This window comes from Ursus americanus, chromosome 16 (genome assembly GCF_024610735.1).
Source record: "Ursus americanus isolate L20-20 chromosome 16, mUrsAme1.1.p, whole genome shotgun sequence".
NCBI lineage: Eukaryota > Metazoa > Chordata > Mammalia > Carnivora > Ursidae > Ursus > Ursus americanus.
This window is the reverse complement of record NC_142142.1, coordinates 60314189-60335959: the sequence shown is the minus strand read 5'-3', so window position 1 is coordinate 60335959 and position 21771 is coordinate 60314189. Positions and strand designations below refer to the sequence as shown.

The 21771-nt window shown below is 44.3% G+C and overlaps 1 protein-coding gene across 2 annotated transcripts; it reads left to right on the top strand.

Moving 5' to 3' along the window:
* Window positions 1–41: 41 nt before the first annotated feature.
* AASDHPPT (aminoadipate-semialdehyde dehydrogenase-phosphopantetheinyl transferase) lies at window positions 42–21553 on the top strand. 2 transcript variants are annotated; one of them, XM_045797679.2, is made up of 6 exons: window positions 42–342; window positions 2005–2230; window positions 13804–13925; window positions 14663–14824; window positions 17538–17609; window positions 19292–21553. In XM_045797679.2, the coding sequence occupies exons 1-6, from the start codon at window positions 160–162 to the stop codon at window positions 19454–19456; spliced, it is 930 nt and encodes a 309-aa protein (XP_045653635.1). In that variant the 5' UTR covers window positions 42–159; the 3' UTR covers window positions 19457–21553. The 2 variants fall into 2 exon arrangements, with proteins under 2 accessions (XP_045653635.1, XP_087724613.1); XM_087868487.1 differs by lacking the exon at window positions 42–342 and adding an exon at window positions 596–739.
* The last annotated feature ends 218 nt before the right edge of the window (window positions 21554–21771 follow it).

The following is a 21771-nucleotide window of genomic DNA, read 5'->3' as shown; positions in this document are numbered from 1 at the left end:
CGGCGGGGCCGGTGTAGCGAGAGCTCCCGGTAGGCGGGGCGTCGTGCACGTCGCCGTCCGCTCCGCCCCCTCCGCCCCGACGCCGGGAAGAAGGGGGCGGGGCCACGCCAGCGTCCGCGCCATCAGAGCCAGGTTGGCGGCGAGGTCCTTCCTCGGTGCATGGTCTCGCCCGCCCAGCGGTCTCGCTTGGTGCCGGCCATGGAGGGCGTGCGCTGGGCCTTTTCGTGCGGCACCTGGCTGCCGAGCCGCGCAGAGTGGCTGCTGGCTGTGCGGTCGATCCAGCCCGAGGAGAAGGAGCGCATTGGCCAGTTCGTCTTTGCCCGGGACGCTAAGGCAGCCATGGTACTACTCCAGGTCTGGGGTGCGGAGAGCCGGGGCCGCAGCCGCTGCGGAGGCGGGGCCCGCGGCGCGTCCGGCCCGGCGCCCTTTGTGTGTCGGGGCGGGCTGGCGGCCGGTGGCGGCAGCGGCCCCTCCCCCGGGGCCGGCGGCGCGCCTCGCGGGCACTGTCTCTGCGGGCGCTCGCCAGGCCCAAATCGCGCTCCCCGCGCGCGGCCCCGCGGCACCTGCCCGAGGGCGCTATGCACGTGCCGGGCCCCGCACACAGCGACAGGGCGCTCGGGGTCGCTGGGGGAGGCCTGCGCCAGCCTCCTGGTGCTGGAGAGCCCGGGCCCCGGCGGGGGGATGCCCCCCAGGCTTCCCTTCCCGACTGCGTAGCTTGGGGAACGCCATTTGAATGCAGGTATTGATTGTAGTTACGCGTTTTGAAGCAACAAAGGGAAAGTTGCATTTCAGAATTCCTCTGCTACAGAATGCAGTTTGAAATAGCCTCTGATTATCATCACTTCCAAGACCGCCATTTCTCGAAAATGCCCCTGGATAGAAACACCTTTTCGTTTGGTGTGTGGACTTATTGATAGTGTTTTGAAGGCAAAGTGGTGAATTTCTTTTTAACTTTTTTGTAGTTTGTAAGAAATTGTGTAATGTAAAGTAATGCAGATTTTAAAAGTCAATATTAGAATGGAAGGGGAAAATCCTTGAAAGATATTTTATAAAATATTATAGACTTTTTTATTTCATATCCTTGTGGTTTTGGTGATTTTAGTAATTTGTTAATAACTAATGGAAGTGGGACGATGGAAGGGGTATATGTGAGACAAGTCATGCATTGCTAATCATTGAAGCTGAGTGATGGGTATATGGGATCTAGGAATACTTGGACGTAAGCACAAAGATGGGGGTACAACAGGGCTGTTCACTGGGAAATTTTTATAATAGCTAACCTAGAGCCAGCCTGAAAGTCCGGTAATAAGGGAATAGTCCATCAGGGGGAGTATCTTGATATTATGAAATACTATACTACAGTTAAAAGGGGACCGACCAGACTCCTATGTACAGACATGAAATAATTCCCAACACTTGGAAGTTATAAAGCTTAGGCGTGGTGCAGTACTCCATATACTAAGATCTCAAATATGTATCTACATGAAAAAAAAAGCATATCTAAATGAAAAGGTATTTACATACTAAGAAGACCAGAAGGATGCAGAATTGTTAACTTTGGTTGTTTGTTGAGGGGAGGGAATTGCTGAAGAGGGACTTTATTTATTTATTTATTTTTAAAGATTTTATTTATTTATTCGACAGAGATAGAGACAGCCAGCGAGAGAGGGAACACAAGCAGGGGGAGTGGGAGAGGAAGAAGCAGGCTCATAGCGGAGGAGCCTGATGTGGGGCTCGATCCCGGAACGCCGGGATCACGCCCTGAGCCGAAGGCAGACGCTTAACCGTTGTGCCACCCAGGCGCCCCTGAAGAGGGACTTTAACTTTTTCTTCTACCTTCTTAAGCTTTGCTTAAATCTTAATACAGCGAGTTTAGTACTTCTGTACTTTTAAACACTTGGAAATTAATTTTAGAAACCACAAAAATAGTCTCTATGTTACAGGCAGAGTACCTGAATCTTTAGTAGACATCAATACATACCATAGGTGTTCTTTACTTAACAGGCTGGTCGTCTTATGATAAGGAAATTAGTTGCAGAGAAATTGAATATCCCTTGGAATAATATTCGTTTGCAAAGAACTGCAAAGGGAAAACCAGTTCTTGCCAAAGACTCCTTGAATCCCTACCCCAACTTCAACTTCAACGTCTCTCATCAAGGGGATTATGCGGTGCTTGCTGCTGAGCCTGAGCTACAAGTCGGAATTGATGTGATGAAGACCAGTTTTCCAGGTAATGTTGCAGTTTTGCAGTACTGGCTGGTTTTCTCAGTTCTTACCTGTTCAGAAATGTCAGGCCAGGAGATGTATTGCAGATACTTAAGCTTAGGGAAAATGTGCTCAGCACTCAGTGGTGGTGTATCTGAAAGCATGTATCTGAAAAGGGTGTATTTCCCTTCTTCCTTGAACATCAACAGACTTCTGCGTCAAGTAAAGATTCTCCGTTACTGGGGGTGCATGTAAAGCTTTGCCAAGAGGCAAAGTGAAAATATCAAGGTTTTCTTTTTGGATTAGACCTCAGCTTGCTAAGTAAGACTAAATTTGAAACTGTTCCAAGCTTGTTAAATGTTATAAAGAACAGTTTTTAAATAGGTTTTAAATAGGCTTTTACTTAAATAGATGTTAAACCAAACTGAACTCAACAGTTTTGAAGAGCATTCTATTCAGAAAACATAGTAATTATATTGAAAGAACTTTGTTTCACTCAAGTATTTTCCAAAATTCATCAGGAAGTTATTGTTTTACTTAAACTCTCACTGGTGAAGTACATTATAGTCCTTAGGTGGAGATAACATGTCTTTGGTGCTGTATCTGAGTACAGCTCTTTGCAGCGCATTTACATTCGCGAAAATGAAGAGCAGGTAGTAAAATATTTAACTTGCTTGTATTTTGCTTTAGAAATTCATAGTTGGTGGCTGTAGGAACCGTTTACATTGATTGTGGGCTTGAGTGTGCCGAGGCCATTTTGCTAGAGTGAGGTTCTCATCACTACGCTGTAATTTTCATCATCGCTCACATTTAGTGAGTGCTTACTCTCTGCCAGCACATTTTACCAAGTGCTATACGAAAATTGTCCAATTTGATCATTCCAGCTGCCTCTTAATGAATGCGCTAGTATTGTTATCAGGAGATAAGGAACCGGCTAAGGAGAGAACCAGCATCTTCCTGATTCCAGAGCGTGACTTCCGCATCTCCGCACTGTCTCCACCGCAGAACCTTTTCTTGTGTTGCCCTTAGCCTGGAAGACTTGCATTAACTTCACCCCACCCCGCTTTCTGCAGGGATAACTACATGCTGGTTGGTGGTCACCTCAGTCTTACCTTAGGGAGGCCTTTGTGGACCCTGTGTCGTAGCTAGGTTCTTTAGTTACAGGCTCTCATAAAATAAATTCCTTCATTCCAGTAACCTCTCTCAGCTCCTGATGACTTGTCAGGATACTTGATTGTCTTTCCCGGGGTCCGCAGAAGCCCCAGGAGAGCAGGAACGGTGAGCTCCTTCCGAGAGGTTGGTTGCTGCCCCAGGTCTTAGCCCCCACCTAGCTGAGCGACACCAGCGTGCCCTGAATGCCTCGTCAGGTGAATGAAGCTGTGCTCTGTGCTCCTGCCGCGAGGCTTCAGAGTACGGCTGGGGGTCTCTTCTCGCTCTTGTCCTCGGTGTGTTTACCTGGCGTTTTCCCACCACTTCTTTTTTTCTGACCTGCTCATAAACCTGTGCATTAGAGCTCTGTTCTCAGCTTTCCTCAGGAAGCTCTCCTAGTAATAATGGGGACTCTTGACCCAAAAATCCCTGGGTAAGCGTCAAAGCATTTTTTTTAACCCCCTAAAATCGTTTACAACATTTTGTGTGAATATGCACATGTGTTTTTCTCTGGAGAGCATCTGATTTCGAGCAGGATCACAGAAAGCTTATTCGAGGGGCGCCTGGGTGTCTCAGTCGGGGAAGCGTCTGCCTTTGGCTCAGGTCATGACCTCAGGGTCCTGGGATCGAGTTCTGCATCGGGCTCCCTGCTCCTCAGGGAGCCTGCTTCTCCCTGTGCCCCTCCCCCTGCTCATGTTTTCTCTCTCTCTCTCAAATAAATAAATGAAATCTTTAAAAAAAATAAAAGCTTCTTTGGAAAAGGTGAGCATGGCAGCGAGTGCATATGCTTTCATAGCTGTCTTTTGTCCTTATTCCAAAAATCAGAAATTACCTGAGAAGCCGCAGGTCCTTACAGCACAGTCAGCACAATTACGCAGTGATGGCTGGCTCGTCAGGTTCATACCTGCCTTGAAATTAGGCCTGTGAGACGGATTTTATTACCAGTTTCCTTCTTGGACAATGTTGGCTTATGGTCAGTCCTGGATAAACAAGAATTACTAATTGAAACTCTTAATCGTTGGTAGGATAATTCAGCAAAAATTGAAAACTCAGTTTTGCGTTAATTATATTTTATTGGAGCCCCCCCCTTTTTGACTGACCTTATTTGCTGGTCTCAGAGTCCAGGCCTTTTACTATTCGTTGCGTCATTGCCAGAGAGCTGTTGATATGTCTCCTCACACGGGGAAGACCTGTTTTCCACTTGTCACCAGTGTTGTGATTGTCACTCATTTCTGAAGTATGAGTGCACACAGTTTCATCTCTCAGGGAGGGGCGGTGTAGACGCTGTTTTCCTTTGCTGGAGGGTCCTTTGAATTGCTCTGCCTGTCGGCCTAAGTGAGGCGTGTTGTCGAGTGACGGAGGGTACAGCTTTGTGCCTTGCGTCGGACAGCATCATTAGATGTCTGCTCTCGAGGTGCAGTGGCCTTGGGGCATCGCGGGTGCCCTGAAAGACTCGGTTCCGCGTTGTCATTCACCTTCTGTCCGCGCGAGCGTCCTGTGGGGACTTCGGGTCTCTCCTTCTGGTGGGTGCGGCTGTTTGTCCTTGCCCTCCAGGCTCCCCCAGTGCTGCTGCGGCAGGTCGGTGGGGGACCGCTCATGGCTCTGGGGGGCTCCGGGGGCTCTTCCTTCTAGCCAGATGCCCACAGTTGTGGAGATTTTTCTGCTTTATGGAGCTTTACACCAAAGTACCTCGTGCATGGTTGGCGCTCAGTAAGTGACTGTCTGGAGAAGAGGGATTAGAAGACATTGGGAACCCTGGTGTGGGGAAGGTGCCCGTGCAGTACCTTTCTAACCCCTGGGGGAATGTAGGTCATCGTTATAGTTTGCTACCCCCAGTTGGGAAATCGGTTTTTCCTTCATTTTCTAATTTTTATACAGCGTTAAAGATTTTTGTAGTTATAAGAAAGTTATAAGTATAAAAAAAGATAGTCTTATGAATTAATTTTGTTCTCCTATTTACAAAGTAAGGCAAGTTAAGATAGATACCGTGTAAAAATTATGATTTAAATTTGGAAAAAGACCGAAGTAAATTTTTCCCTTGATTTTACATTTTCAGATTTCCATTTTTATTATAAATGTTGCTGGGTATTAATTGGCAGGACAGAATAACTCGGTATTTTGAGATTTTATACTAACTTAATAGCTTTGAAATGATTGTCAAGGAACTGCTCTCTAGAGCAGCTGCTGACTTAAGTACAGTAAGTGTAAAGTGAGAGGGGGTCTCCTTCCATCATACTGTTCCCTGCAGTATTATAATTAGTTCCCCCTTTTAACTTTTGTCCCCACCTGGGTAGTACATTTCTCTGTACAGAGGACAGTGGTCTTTAAAAATACCTACAGCAGTTTTTTCAAAACTCTTGGATTAGTTCTTAACAAAATCCAATCCCCTTAACATGACCCTATCGTCTTGATCTCGTTTCTCTCTCTCTCCACATTTCTGGCTGCTCTCCTTGCTCACTGTCTGCTGTCCACACTCATCTTTTATTACCTCGAGTGTGGCAGACATTTTCCTGCTCGGAGTCCTTCCTTCTGCCTGTTCTTCTCCCTCTTCTTTTCTCGTAGCTGAGACCTAAAGGATGAGAGGTAGCTGGTACCTCCTGTACTTTCTGACCCTTCGTGGCCCTTCTCGTTTGTGATGATAAGTTAGTTACTGGATTACCGTCTGTGCTCCTGCGCTAGAGGTCAGGAACCAGGGCTTCTCTGTCTTGGCCACAGTGGACCTGGTACTTAGCAGAGTGAGTAGCACAGAGTAGGTGCTGCTTGTTTATTGCATGTACAGATGGTCGGAGTTCTAGGTTTTACTGAAAGTATTTGTTGAAAAATGAAAAAATGAGTACACAACCACAGTGGAAAATGTTATTCATCTGAGACTCCAGTTGGAATATGAACTGTTCTCATAGGTGAGGTTTGATTACAAATAGTTCTTCCTTTGGGTCTTCCTCCTCCCCATCCACGTGTCTACCCAGCTGCTTCTCTCCTTCACCTGGCCCTTTTCTCGAGTTCGGTGTTCACCCTTGTTGCTGGTACAGTCTGTTCCCCTGTCCTTTCCACGTAGACTGGTCTCTGTTCGCCCAGACCTGCGTTCTGCAGATGTGCTTAAAGCATCTTTCCTTTCCAGGCTTGGAGACGTCGAGCCTGCAAGTACCTTAAGTAAGTCCCACTTGCTTCTGTACTCTGCACGCATCCCTGGAAGGCCAGGTCTTCACTGGCAGGGCGTTTTCCCCCTTCCTTTTTTTTTTTTTTTTTTTTTATTTATTCGACAGAGATAGAGACAGCCAGTGAGAGAGGGAACACAAGCAGGGGGAGTGGGAGAGGAAGAAGCAGGCTCATAGCAGAGGAGCCTGATGTGGGGCTCGATCCCAGATCGCCAGGATCACGCCCTGAGCCGAAGGCAGACGCTTTAACCGCTGTGCCACCCAGGCGCCCCTGTTTTCCCCCTTCCTGGTTACGCGGCGGGTCTTCACTGCACAGAGGATTTGAGGGGGGTATGCAGTGTAGAAGTAGTGTTCACTGAGCGTCTCTGCTTTGTAACTCCTGTGAGTTACCGTCATCTGCTTAAGCCTAGGGTGTAAGGACTATTTTTATTTTATAGAGCAGAGTAAGACAACCTGGGTAACTCAGTTGGTTAGGCGTTCGACTCTTGGTTTTGGCTCTGGTCACGATCTCAAGGCCCTGAGATCCAGCCCCACATGGGGCTCTGCACTCGGAGTGGAGTCTGCTTGAGAGTCTCTCTCCCCCTCCCTCTGCCCCTCCTCCTTCTGTGTGTGCTCACGCCCTCTCTCTCAAATAAATAAATAAATCTAAAAAAAAAAAAAAATAGAAAAACACGCTGGCCCAAGGTGACAGCTCAAAAGTAGAAGATCATGGATTTGTACCCATGATAGAAAACCCACATATGTAGCCACCGCACTCTGTAATATATGGCCTCTCAGTACTAGATTTTATGGATACCTGTTTAAGGATTTGCAAGTATAAAAATATATGAAAAATTCTGTGGAACTGGGTTAAATGAATTTAAAGTCTTTATGGAGGAACTGATGTTTTAAGAGTATAAAAAATATAGTGAGAGGGACTGGCTTTACCGTTCTCTCTAACTATGTTGGCATTGGAAACAGAAGCATGGCATCACCAGAACAGACAGCTAAGAGCGCTAAGAGAGCCCAGCATTTACATAGAGTAGTTCAGCGGATAAAGATCATTTATTAAATGGTACATTACTCACAAGAGTAATAATAGCTTATTGACGATTTGAATTTGTTTTTTTGTATAAACCACTTACTGGTACTTTCTAATCATTGTATAAAGTATCTTTATATATTATGGATATTAACAGTTTATTGACCACATTTGTTGGATTTTTCCCGTTTTATTATATATTTATCTTTTAAATTCAGTTATATTTTTGGCCATATGAATTTTATTTTATTAAATACATCTATCTTTTTCTTGATAAATTCTGAATTCTATCTTGTTTGGAAAAAATAATTGATAAAAGATTTACTCTACCCATAAAGTAGAGTCTACTAGATTTTGTTCTAAAATTGCAATTTCATTTTTACATTTAAATCTTTCATTCCTCTAGAATTTGTATGTGTATTATGTTTTACATCCTAAAGGCTAAACAATTCTACTACCGCCAGTGCTGGGTAGATTAAGGCATAAACCTGGAAAGTGTCTGGAGGTAGAAAGTACCTAGTAAATGTTAGCGCTAAGGTCGCTGGGCTAGTTGCTATTGTTATATGTATAGAATGGTGGTTCTAACAGGGGTTGGGATGCTAAAACCAGCCAGGATGCTTCTTAAAAATGGGGACTCCTTGAAACCACCCCAGACCTGCTGGAACAGAATTTCTGAGCGTATGGCCAGGATACTGTATTTCAGCAGTTTCTCAGGTGAGTGGCAGGCGTTAGGGAAACGCTGTATTCGATGTAATTTACAGAGCCAACAAAGAGATGGTAACACATCCCGTTTTTTAATGATTGAACTCATGAGAAAGCCATTAGATCCCATCTTACACTGCACAGCAAAACTAGTTATGTTTTCCTCCCAGTTCCTAGAGCACAGGGAAGTGTCTGGAGGAAGGATTCCTGCTGAGCTCACAAAGGGAAGAAGGAACCGCGAGGTCAGCAGATGGGATTGATTTCGTATTCAGTCTTCTCTCTCACAAACTTGGTGGACAGAGGTTAATATTGTTAATATATAAAATGCTTGGAAGTGTCAATGGGAAGGCGCTGTGGACTCACTTGGTGAAGGGACAGGGTCACGACAGAGCCCACACACAGCTGTAGGAGCGCCCGCAGCGAGGTCGGGGCATCTGTCCGCCGCGCACTGAATGGTTGCGGGCACGTCCCGTGTGTGTTCCTTGGTCTCCCCGACTTTGTCCCCTTCTCAAGCTTCAGAAGCCCCACAGATGTGTTATGTGAGTGGCAGTAAAGAGCAGGTGGTGGCCGGATGTGGACAGCGGGCTCCCGGCATTGCGCCGAAGCTGCCTGGCGTGCAGGAGCGCGTCGCACGTGTACGGCCTGTACGCCTCTCAGTTCCCAGGGCTCCTGGCGGAGTCCTGCAAACTCCTGTGTCTTCCAGCGACAGGACTTACGTTCCAAAGGCTACAGGTCAGTCAGCGCGTGGACAGGGTCACGCTCCCTCTCTTATTCGCGGGAAGAGTCCTTCGTCGCCGCCTCCTGGTCCCCTGGCAGTCCCTGGCTTGAGCTATATCGCTTTGGTTTTCCCTTCGTCTTCACGTGGCCTTTTCTCCTGTATTCTCTCTCTCTGTGTCTTAGTGTTTGCCCGGTAGAGACGCCAGTCATTGCCTGTGGGGCCTACTCTAATCCAGTGTGACCTCATCTTGACTTGATTACGTTTGCAGACTGTACACACAAGGTTACATTCCTAGATTCTGGGTGGGCATGAATTTTGGGAGACACTGTTCAACCCAGTACAGTCCATCCTCTGCCTTCCCCCTTCCCCAGTTTCTGTCCTTCCCACATACAAAATCCCATCCCAGCCTCTCCAGGTCTTAGCCTATTCCAGCATTAACTCTAACTTCAAAATCTCTTCTGAACATCGTCAACTCAGAAAGTTCTTAATCATTTGAGTGATCTCACTCAGGTAGAGGTGAGTGGGTATGTTCCCTGGTGGGGCAGAATTCCTTTCTTCAGTGAACCAGTTAAACTAGAAAATAAACCATCTCCTCTTGTGACTCGTTGTTGGAACAGGCATAGGATATACATTCCCATTTCAAAAGGGAGATGTTGGAAGAGAAAAGGGAGGCATGGGCCGTAAGCCAGTTTGAAGCCCAGCAAGGCAAATGACCTAAGGTTTCGAGGTCTTGGAATAGTCCTCGGGGTCTCTGCACGCTCTCTGCTGGTCCCTGGGGTGGCCCCACCCTCCTGCCCCTTGCCCCTGCCTTCAGCATCTTTCCCTTGTCTTGAAGGATAGTGCATTTGCAACCAGGGAATCCTGTCCTCGCTCTGTAGGCCTGTTTCCTGCCCATGTGTTGACACGTGTGTGTTGACAAATGAGGATTTATAGAAACACGGAGAGCAGCCAGAGTTCAGGTCTGCCAACGTGGGGGGCTTCCAGCCCAGGCTGCTGCATTTGGGTCCCGTGCGTCTCTGTGACACGTCTGTGGAGGGCCTCCAGAGCGCCGTTGTCCGTAAGCTGAGAGAGGCCTTGCACACTGGCTTGTGAAACCCAGTAGGAGTCGCTCGTACAGTTTTGCTTTATTCTGGGTTTGCTGGTAAATCATACATTATTGTGTACATACTAATTGAAATTTTAGAAATCTGTCCCCTCCCACGGAAGCAAGAATATATGTAATCCAGTATTTAGGAAATGATACTTGGAATTTCTACTATGACTTACTGTCAGAAGCTAAGCGTTGTCATTCTGAAGCACATGGTTGGACATTGTTCCCCCCTAAGGATCCCTTTTCTTTAAGGAAGAAAGGTGAGCTTCACCTGAGGTGCTGGTCTAGATACCCATTGGTGACCTTGTTTGGGGGCCATTGATGTAGGTGGGCTTTGTGGTTCTTTTTTTTTCTTTTTTAAGATTTTATTTATTTATTTGACAGAGAGAGAGGGAGAGAGAGAGACTGCCAGCGAGAGAGGGAACACAAGCAGGGGGAGTGGGAGAGGAAGAAGCAGGCTCCCAGCAGAGGAGCCTGATGTGGGACTCGATCCCAGAACGCCGGGATCACGCCCTGAGCCAAAGGCAGATGCTTAACGACTGCGCCACCCAGGCGCCCCGGGCTTTGGGGTTCTGGCACCAGGAGGATTTTGTTCATAGGCTTGCAGCAGCAGCTGGGGGCACTCACTGTAAATTATTTCATGGTCGGTTAATACTGTATGTTTAATGAAGTTCATTGTGGAACGCTTAGTTAATATCTGATACTGCTTTTCCTAGTTTAAGCTACAAGAGAGGGGTCTGGTTTCTGTAAACTTGGTTAGTCTAGAACAGAAGTTTCTGAATCATCTCTCTATATATGTAAGTTCTTAAACTTCCAGTAGGATGATTAAATCAAAGACTGTGTATTAGGAGGATTTTCCAGATTATATGGCTGATCATTGTGCTGCCTTCAGTTAGTTTGAGGGACAGGGGCTCCTGGGTGGCTCAGTCGTTAAGCGTCTGCCTTCGGCTCAGGGCGTGATCCCACCATCCTGGGATCGAGCCCCACATCAGGCTCCTCTGCTGGGAGCCTGCTTCTTCCTCTCCCACTCCCCCTGTTTGTGTTCCCCCTCTTGCTGGCTATCTCTCCTCTATGTCAAATAAATAAATAAAATCTTAAAAAAAAAAAAAAAAGGTAGTTTGAGGGACAGATATGTTGTTCCAGTATTTCCTACTGGTATTTTTTTTCCCTGTAAATTCCAGTTTCTTAGATACACTGTACCCAGCAGACTCTTCACCAACTATGTGTTTCCACCATAGTGCCACACCGTGGCGCTGTTGTGCTTTGGCTGAATATTTACAAAATCCTCTTTTCTGTTGCTATCAAATCTCTTATTTTGTGGAATGGATAAAATGCTCTCAAAAGTATATGAAAACACACTCATATTGGATACTTTTTTAGCTGTACATAATCAGTTTGTGATTGCTTTCAGTGATTGTGCTAGATTGCTTTTTATGTTAATCAGTTCGTTTTTTATTAGCATGCATATTTAAATTTTTTTTTCTTGATTGCCCCATCTTATTTAGTTAAAAAATCAGAGGGCTTTTTGAAGGTTATGAAGAAACCAACACACAAAATGACGCTATAGATGACAACAGGCATATATTTTAAATACGGCTTTTGGAGTAGCGTTCCATTAAAACTACAGTTCTACTCAAAATATGCAATGCCGTCTTCCAAATCCAAGGTAGCTTTTCCCCACTGTTACTGTTCTGTGCCAGGACCTATTGAAGAGGAATCAGTTGATGATTTATGTCTTTATAGCTTTGCTGGGCTACTTTTAGGAAATGATAGTCTTTTAACAATATGAATAGATACAAACAGTAAATATTAGTTGAATTTATAAAATGCGTTGAAATGTATTCTTGAGAAGAATAGAGTGCCGAGGAGTAGATAGATGAATTAAATGAGTCTGATGAACTTGAAAATACGAGCGTGTTTGTCTTGATCTGTAAAGGACCACATAGCACTCATGGTAGGGTCATCAGAAATATTTCCTGGCTAAACAAGAGGAGACTCCTGACTGTGTTGAAGTGGGAATGGCAGGGGAATCATAAACCGTTGTGTGCACGTGTAATGTGTTCTGCCCTCGACAGAACTGTGGGAGTGGTAGTTGGTTACTGTAGGACCCGGTCTGCTCATCATCATATCCCTGGCATCTAGCACTTGGGTGTTCTCAGAGTGAGTGATCATCAGAGGAGCCCTAATTGTTGAATCCTCTTGGGGTGAGTTAGTGATAAGATGACAATAAATCAGGTCGGGGGATTTAACATCTTTTTTCCCAGACAAGCTTCTGATGCCCACAGAGAGTATGGTGGCGGCTGTCAGTTCAAGAGTGGTAGTGAGCCAGGTGGGCATGTCAGATTTTAGGGCAGGGTATTTTGGAAATGGGAATTGGAGTTAGAGTAGTTAACACAATCTGCAGAGGGACTGCTTTAAACAGAAGACAGTATTTCTGCGAAATAATGTAGTCATGAATGAAGGACATAGGACAATAGACCATTAGCAAGTAACCAAATGATGGTTAAGTTCATTTATTCATATAGTAAATGTGCTTCGTCTCCCTTGGGCCAGCTGGGCTGTCGGTGTGTGAGGCCAGGGACCAGGACTGATCATTTGTAACCATTAGTTCTATACATGTTTGTGTAATGTTTATACATAATCTCCATATTTGTACGGTAAATAAAGGAGTGACAGTAGAAACGTCTTTCTTAGTGGTAAAGATAGACAAACAACATAGTTATATTTTGGAAAAATATAATATGAGAGGCATATCTTGTATTTTTAATTTGCATCTTAGCTCTCAATTCTGAGAATCAGATTCTTTGAGTTCTTCTATTTGTTTCTTCTGCTTAGAATGCTCTGTAATGCGTGGTGGAGCAGATGCTAGGGGCGGGTCTCAGTTTTCTCAAAATGAGCTTATGTCACAGGGGCATCCCCGAAAAGACAGAAATTAAGATCTGTTTTTATTTGGAGATGTCAGATTAGAGAACATGTGGAGAAATCATTATTTTGAAGGAAATAAAATATGTTACTTTTGTAGTCAAAGTGGTAACTTAGAATAAAAACAAAAGAACGATCCTTAACTTTCTTCCGGTTCTCAAAAATTTATAATAAAGAATTTGCTCTTTTTTTTTCTGTTCTGTAGCAAAGAAAATGTAAACCCCAGAGAGTATCTATTTTAAGAGTGTTTGTTGTGGATTTCTGATACTCTACCACATATAGAAAATTTCCTTCTAGTTACTTAGAATTTATACCACATTTGGCTGCTAAATTTTATCAGATTTTCGGAAGGCATCTATTGATATAACCATATGTGGTTTTTTTCCCTTAATTGTTCAATAATCCACAGAATTTCACTATCCTATTAAACATGCTGCTGTTTCTGGACTAACCCCTGCCAGTCACTGAGTGTTATTTTAATTCCCAGCTTTGATTTGCTGACATTTTGTTTAGGATTATTGTGATTATATTCAAAAATAAGGTTGGCCTGTAGCTTTTTCTCTGTACTCTTTAACAGTTTTGGTAATAGAACAGCTGTTTGTTTTTTTTTTTTAAGATTTTATTTATTTATTTGGCAGAGAGAGAGACAGCCAGCGAGAGAGGGAACACAAGCACGGGGAGTGGGAGAGGAAGAAGCAGGCTCATAGCGGAGGAGCCTGATGTGGGGCTCGATCCCATAACGCTGGGATCACGCCCTGAGCCGAAGGCAGATGCTTAACAACTGCGCCACCCAGGTGCCCCAGAACAGCTATTTTTAATTCTGTATTTCCTCAATTGGCAGGTCGTGGTTCAATTCCAGAATTCTTTCATATTATGAAAAGAAAGTTTACCAACAAAGAATGGGAAACAATCAGAAGCTTTAAGGATGAATGGACTCAACTGGACATGTTTTACAGGAATTGGGTATAATTTCTTTCTAATTTTGAGAGTAAAAGCCTATGTTGATTCCTTAGCTTCACTAAAAACAGCAAAATTCCTTTGGTTACCCAGTAGTTCCTAGAGTGTTTGAAGTAAATGGGTGATTACTTGGGAACTTCATGATTTTTATGTATCATTGTTATATCATAATGACATTTAAGAAAATTAATGTGTATTCAGTGTGCAGAAGGTACTTGCTCTAAAGCTAAAACAAGACCTATTTCTCCCTGTTTATAAGTAATACTAATGTTTTTGTTTTCAAAGGAACTCATACACGAGGCCTTATTAACAAACTAACATAATATTTACTACATGCCAGGAGACATGCTTGTCATACATTGGTTAATTTAATTATCATGACAGTGCTGTGAGGAAGGTACTGTTAGTATCTCATGTTACTCGTGACAGAACGGAGGCACCAGGGGTTAAGATTTTATTTATTTATTTATTTGAGAGAGTGCGAGTGAGAAAGAGAACGTGATCGGGGGAGTGGCAGGGGGAGAATGAGAAGCAGACTCCCCGCTGATCCCGGGACTCCAGGATCATGACCTGAGCCGAAGGCAGATGCTCAACCAACTGACCCATCCATCCGCCCCCAAAATAGTAATAATTTGTAACTGTAATGGAGCATAGAGTTAAAACTCCAGTTGCGTTGGGCCTGTAGAGTTTATGAAGAGTTTTGCCTGCTGAATGCTCTACTAGAAAATACCTTTGTATTTTAGGCACTGAAAGAAAGCTTCATAAAAGCCATTGGTGTTGGACTAGGCTTTGAATTGCAACGGCTTGAATTCGATATATCCCCATTAAATCTGGATATCGGCCAAGTGTATAAGGAAACACGTTTGTTCCTGGATGGAGAAGAAGAAAAAGAATGGGCATTTGAAGTAAGAAATTTATCACACTTACTCTAACTGTAAGAATCTCCGTATTGCGTGCATGTCTGGGGGGTGAGTTTGGGGGTCTGGAATCTGCTGTTGGTGCTCTGAAGGGGGTCAGGGATACTGTGAGTGCATTTAGGCCGACACTTGAAAGGGAAGTCACAGTGAGTTTCGTAAAATGGGAAGGGAAAGCAACCGTGGAATAAAGAGCTTTTCTTGCATGAACAGCCCAGGGCAGCCACTGTGTCCATGATGAGGGGTTAGAGAGAGTCCAGCTTGACAGCTACGATCACGCGCCCACAATTGGCTGGGTTAAAGATTTTGGTCTCTCTCACTAGCATTTCTTGGTTGCTAGAGAGAGAAACCCAAACCAAACTCATTTAAGGCAAAAATACAGTATTATAGGCTATTAGAGTGATTAATGTAACCAGACCTCAGAAATAGCTAGAATTCAGGACTGAAAAACACAGACATTTTTTATTTTTTACTTTTTCCTTTATGTATGACCCGGCTCCGTTTATTATAGACCGAAATGCTAGCTTGGACATACTCAAGAATCCATTATTTATTGTAACAAATGCAAAGGGCTTTCTCCTAAACTGAATATTGTATTTCACCCTGGAAAGATAATGCTGTAGAAAAATGAAATGTTAGGTCAAGAGGGATGTCCTTTTAAAGGCTCTCAGATTCCATAACCAGTTGCTGTTTAGAAAGGTCACCACCAAAAGGTTCCAAATTAAATGGTTGAAATAGAAATTATTTGCACTGAAAGGAAAGTGCTTGAAGAGTAGAAATGTTAATATTTAGGACAGATACATTTTCAGCTTTGTCATTGGGAAAAAAATTGTAAAATTTGACTGTTTTAAGTTACAGCTTAAACTTTTGTTTTTGTGTTTAAGATGGGCTGCGTAACTAAGAAAATAACAAGCGCTCTCACTGAAGCAGATTAATCTTTTTAATCTAATACTAAACTATCTCCAAAAAAGATAAAATGTTCTTGTTCCCCTTTGGCATGTTGGAGATTATAGGGAGGTTCTGGTATTCACAGTCATTTTATGGATAAAATTTATAAGCTTAGGAAGGAAAGTCTTGAAAATTTAGAAAGTCTTGGAAGTTAAATCTTAAATTCACCGAGTGAACTTGTTTGAGTAGGTAGCGAAGTTGCTTGCTTCAATTTTTGGTTGAACTAACATTTATTACATGTGTTATCCTTGACAGGCCTTAACGGCAACGTTCCAGTTATCCTTTGAGTATGCATGTGTTGTAACTGAGTCAGTCGTTCATTGTAAGGTGGTTTCTTTATCTTTGCTGTGTCATATTTCATATTTGCATGGTGCTGGTGAGGTCTGAGTAGCTAGGAGGAAGCTTCCTTCTGAAATCCGTGTCACTGAGTCGTGGCTTCTAGCGAGACGTGTGGGTAGTTGAGCAGGGCATCCTGCTGTGTCGGCGGACGGGCGGAATGCAGACTGGCGGTCGCCCACCGTTCCTTCTGAAGCTCCCCTTAGATGCAGACACCACAGAACTCACCATCTAAGTGCAGTTGTAAAGGTGGTTACGGCCGAAACGTGTCTGCAGGATGACGTGCGCGCGGTCAGTGTGTTCGGTGAAGAACGGAAGGCCGTGTGTCAAGAAGAGCCGTTGCCTATCGTAGCAGATACCGTGCGCTTGCTTTAGTTAGAGGGAAATACCTTTGACCCCGTAAGTCTTCTGACACTTTGCTGCTTATGTTTTTTCTTCTTTTAAACAAACCTGTCCTTACTGAGTCTCATTTATTTTTTTTGCTAATTTGGGTACCTTAAGGTGTGAACATACGAAGAGGATACTATTTCTGATTGTAGTTTCCTATTTCAAATTGGTATCTTATGGAGGAATGCCTTGGTAGGGTGGCTTTTCATTGGAAACCTTAATAGTTTGGGTGGTTTTAATAGTTTTTAATAGTTTGTAAAGATATTGAGGTAACTGCCTCAGTATCTCCTATTCTCAGCCCCATCCCCATTGTTTCGGACCCAGCGGAAGACAGAAAACTGTGTGTTCTTTCAGGCTTACCTATGAGTCTTCACGGAGTTTCCATGGGCTGTACTCCGTAGTTCATGAAATGCTTACAGACCAGGGTCGCGGTCTGAGTTTTGTACGTGTGCACTCGAGGTACATCCAGAGTAAACACCACTGACCGCCGAGGCCTATCTTGAGGTGCCGTCAGATAGGATACTCCGCCTAGGTGGTCTTCCCATTGAAAATGTGTAATCAGACCAACAAAAAATGAGCAATGTTCTATTAATAAAGGAGGGACAGTAATGGGACCTGTATCTTAAAATAGTGTCGTAAAAGACACGAATGCTAGCAAGACAGGACAACGGGAAGCAGGCTCTGACCCCGAAGGGCCCTGATGCTAGAAGTGGGAACGCCGTAAGGGACATGAGTGGATTCAGTCGCAAACGCTGGCACACGGGCAGCAGAGTCAGCTCTTCTCTCAGGGTAAATGTACTGAAGCTGCTAACTCGTGTGGCCACGTGAGAGAATGTCCCGAGTAGGAAGTACGCACTGAAGTAGTCACCAGTCAGGGGCCACGGTCGAGGCGACGTCTTAAATGGGTCAGGGGAGGTGGGGGATACATGTGTGTGTGTGTGTATGCAGAGAGGAGGGAAGGGAGGTTGGGAAACACAGACGTGCATCTGAGTTTGCGCATTTAGTGATGTTATTCACTACCTTTATTTTTCAGGAAAGCAAAATAGACGAGCACCATTTTGTTGCCGTGGCTCTTAGGAAACCGGATGGATCTAGACATCAGGGTGTAAGATTTTAAGATTTCTCTTTCTTTTTTCTAAAAAGCATCAACCAATGTGGATTTTGTTCTTTATTGATGGAAACAATCATTTGGTTTCTATCAGGTTAGAGATGTTTAAGATTATAGATTTAAAAGTGTTTTTCATGATCATATCCTTAAGATCATCTGAGATTTCACAGAAATCTTTGAAAAGCATGTTACCTGTTTCTTCATATTCACGAATATTACAAAGAAGAAATTTTGGTAGTATTGTCCTAGTACTTGTATTTCAGTAGGAGCTCAAGATAAGCACTGTCTTAGTCCCCTTCTCAGTGGTTTATTTCCCGGTGACCTGGGGCTGCGGGAGTATAAAGGTGCCAGCTGAAGGGTGTTGAGTGATGGCATTGTCGGGCAGGTTGAACCCGCTCCCCCTCTCACAGCAATCTCTTGAATTATTCCCACAGTTACAGGCTCACACACGGGGGCGGGGGGACATGTGTCACGTTGGGCAGAACGCTAGTCTCTGTTCTTCCTGTCTCAGTCTGTGTTTGCTTTCTGCTGCTCTGAATTGTTCCGTGAAGAAATGAAACAGAAACACCCTTCGGGTAGGGGCCTTCAGCCTCCGTAGACACAGCTATGATTCTGGGAAGGAATACCTTCAGGAATCCTGGTAGTGCTAGAAGGATCGGAGCTGTATGCATGCCCCTGTTTTTTGGGAACCCGTGTGAGGCACCACAGCGCGACCCGCATACCCAGACAGTTGCTCTGTACACAGACCCTGCTTTTGATCCATTTGCAGAGGATTTAAAGTCTTTGTGCTTCGTTACAAGGGGTCGACTTGTTAAGATGCGCCGTCACCTGAAGCTGTTCTGGCCCGGGCTGCCTGTCCTCCGGGGACGTCTCGGCTTCATGCTGCAGAGCACTGTACGCACTCTGTCCCTCGAGGGCGAGCATGCTGTCCGGGAGACCTGGCTCCCAGTCCCCAGTCTGCCATGTTAACCTGTGGGGTGAGCTGGCACAGAGTCCTGGATCTTCCTGAGCCTCGATTTCCCCATCTGTAAAGTTGAGATACCAGCCCCATCAGTATAGTTGTGAGACGTAAATCACGTAAAGTCGTAGTGGGCCTGTTAAAGCACATGATGAAATCCATGTGCTGTGCTCCCAGAGTAGATGTGATGGTGGAGAAGGTCCCCACGGGGCTGGGTTTTGACGGGGGCTCTACCTGAGGACATGGTACCGTGTTCGCATTCAGTGTTGAATGGGTCGTTTCCTGGACAGGTGCCGCGTCCCTTGTGGGGTGCTGGGAACTACCAGAGCGACCCTGCAGACAGTTCTCAGAAGTCTGCATTGTGGCCCTCCTCATCAGAAAAACCTAGCCGCTTATTAAAAGTGACATATTTTGGGGATCCTTTTAACTCATCTATCAGGATTTTTGGATGTGTGGCTCAGAAATCTACATTTGAAACAAATACCATGGGTTATGTACCAAAAAAGTTCAAGAGTCAGGTTATTTGTTAACTTTTCCTAACTTGTTATGTTGGCAGCACTAACATAAGGAATAATTACAATTATCTAGAAATTCTGCTTTGTTTTATAACTTAATATTACTGACCTGTAAAGTTTGGTCTTACTCTTTTCCTGATCATGAGATTGACCGTAAGAAGAGCATGCAGTAAAACAATGAGGTAATCTATTCTTTCCCCTTTCAGGTTCCATCTCAAGATGATTCTAAACCAACTCAGAGGCAGTTCACTATTCTCACCTTTAACGATTTAATATCATCTGCCGTTCCTATGACCCCTGAGGATCCTTCATTTTGGGACTGTTTTTGCTTCACAGAAGAAATTCCAATACGAAATGGTACAAAGTCATGATAGGATTCCCCGAGTAACAAAGGAAAATGAAATCTGTTTGTAATCCTCTGTATTCACTAAAAAAAATAAATGCCTGATAGTATCAAATTTTATTTCAAAAACCAGTTTTTAAAAAAAAACCCAACTTTTCCTATTAGAAACAGCAGGCTGTCAGTTGAGGATAGCTCACTAGAATATGTGTTTCCCTCTTCTTTTCCCCCCAGTTGCATTGGATTGACACACACAGTAGGAAAGGTAGCCGAATCCTAAAGTGATAAGTGCTGTTGTAGAAAAGAATAGAAAAGACAGATACGCAAAGAGGAAACATTTAAATTCTTACCTTTCAGCGATGGTGATTCCTAAAACCTGAAGTATCTTTCTAGACCTTCTAGACAAGTGAATCCATATTAGTATGCTTTTTTTTAAATGGAAACATAGTGTTGTGTAATCTTTTTATTGTTTTAACTGCACATCTGGTCATCGTCGTGCGTTTGTGGCATAACTGACAGGCGCTGGAGGCTTGTACTGTCAATACCAGTTAGGTATTGGTTATACATGTAACTGGTTAATACCGGTTAGGATGCTTTTGACCTGAGGTAACGATGTCCAACTGTAGTGAACCTCAGTAGGCAGGTGCGTTTCTCATCTGACCTCCACACACACTGCACAGGTGCCCTTGAGGACACATGGTTTGCCTGAGCCTCAGTTTACTGGTTTTGCCTTTGGCTTCTCTCCCTCGTTGTAAGAGTTGTTCTTGTAGCTCCAGCTTCGTGTTCCTGCAGTTGTTTCTTTTCTTTTTTTTTTTTTTTTAAAGATTTTATTTATTTATTCGACAGGATAGAGACAGCCAGCAAGAGAGGGAACACAAGCAGGGGGAGTGGGAGGGGAAGAAGCAGGCTCATAGCGGAGGAGCCTGATGTGGGGCTCGATCCCATAACGCCGGGATCACGCCCTGAGCCGAAGGCAGACGCTTAACCGCTGTGCCACCCAGGCGCCCCCCTGCAGTTGTTTCTAACAGGCAGCAAAGGCCATTTCTCCTCACATCTTCCTGTCGGTGAGAGGACTTCCCGAATCCCCGCATTTCCCCTCAGGTCCTGTTGACTCGGATCCCTGAGAAAGCTGTTCTCCGACAGTATCCGCCTGTGTGGGAAGTGGACTCTGGGTCGGGAAGAGGCTGAGGTGCGGTCGGGGGCAGGGCCTCAGGGGGAGCATCCATCCCACGGCCCATGGCCTGAGTGAGGTGCGCCCCGGCTCAGGGGCTCCTCTCCCCGGTTGGGCATTGTGATTGTCTGCAGTTCTTACCGTCCGCAGTGGCGCAGTGACTGTCCTTGTAACCCCACTGTGAGGTACATGCTTCTCTCCGTCCGCTAGAAACTTCTAGAAGTGGTTCACAAGGCTGGAGTGTTCTTAGAGCTTTGATAAGTATTGCCAGATTGCTCCCAAAAGACCCTGTAGTTTCCACTTCCAGTTAGTGTTATGTGTGTGACCAGCCCTTCACCCCCACCTCCCTTCTCCCCACTCAGCTGTAGATATTAGCCCTTTTTTTAATTTAATCTTTGCCAATATAAGTGAAAAATGGTATCTTATTTTTTTAATTTGTATTTCTTTAATGACAAATGAGATTGATACATCGGTGTTATTGGCTGTTTTTATTCCTTTCTTATGAATCGCTTGTTCATTGTCTCTGCCTGTTTTAATTTAGCAAATAGGACTTAAAGTGGGAACATAATATACAAGGTGCCAAGACCATCCTATCGATGAAAGAATCTCTTTTATGGCTGTAGTGCATGTCTTGGGGAGTTAAAGTCTTGTTACTGTTAAATATCAAGAAGTGAAATAATTCCCTTGTTTTTGTTACTAAAATTAAAAATTGTGTGTAAATTGTATAAAATTAGATACTTTGCTTAGTAAAAAAAAAAATTGGAATGTTTTGTAATTTTTTTATTTTATTAAGCATGCCCAAATATCCCAAGCATAGTAAGTAATGTTTTTAAAAGATCAAGTAGCATCTGAAGTAGGAAACATTGTTATCCCCAGCATGAATGTACTGGTGAAGTGAAAACCTGTCATCTGCCTTGTCATGATAATAAAGCAGTTAACTTTCGTGAATTTTTATGAGCCAGGCACTGTGCTAGATTTCATGTTTTGTGTTTCTGTTTCTTAAAAGTTACACGTAGTTTATACAGTCAAATAGATCTGCAGGTTTGTTTTTCTGAATAAAAAATAACACCACCTTGACCTCACTCCCCAGCTTCCTACCCCAGAGCAAGCTCTTTCTGTTACCATTACCGTCTCTTCCAGTAACAGGCTCTGTCGCTTGTACTTGGTTTTTCACC

What these genes read in the sequence shown, in the direction of transcription:
- AASDHPPT (XM_045797679.2), top strand. Translation starts at nt 160, where the DNA reads ATGGTCTCGCCCGCCCAGCGGTCTCGCTTGGTGCCGGCCATGGAGGGC. An exon ending in GGGACGCTAAGGCAGCCATG is followed by an intron (nt 343 to 2,004) that starts GTACTACTCCAG and finishes TTTACTTAACAG; the next exon opens with GCTGGTCGTCTTATGATAAG. An exon ending in GATGAAGACCAGTTTTCCAG is followed by an intron (nt 2,231 to 13,803) that starts GTAATGTTGCAG and finishes CTCAATTGGCAG; the next exon opens with GTCGTGGTTCAATTCCAGAA.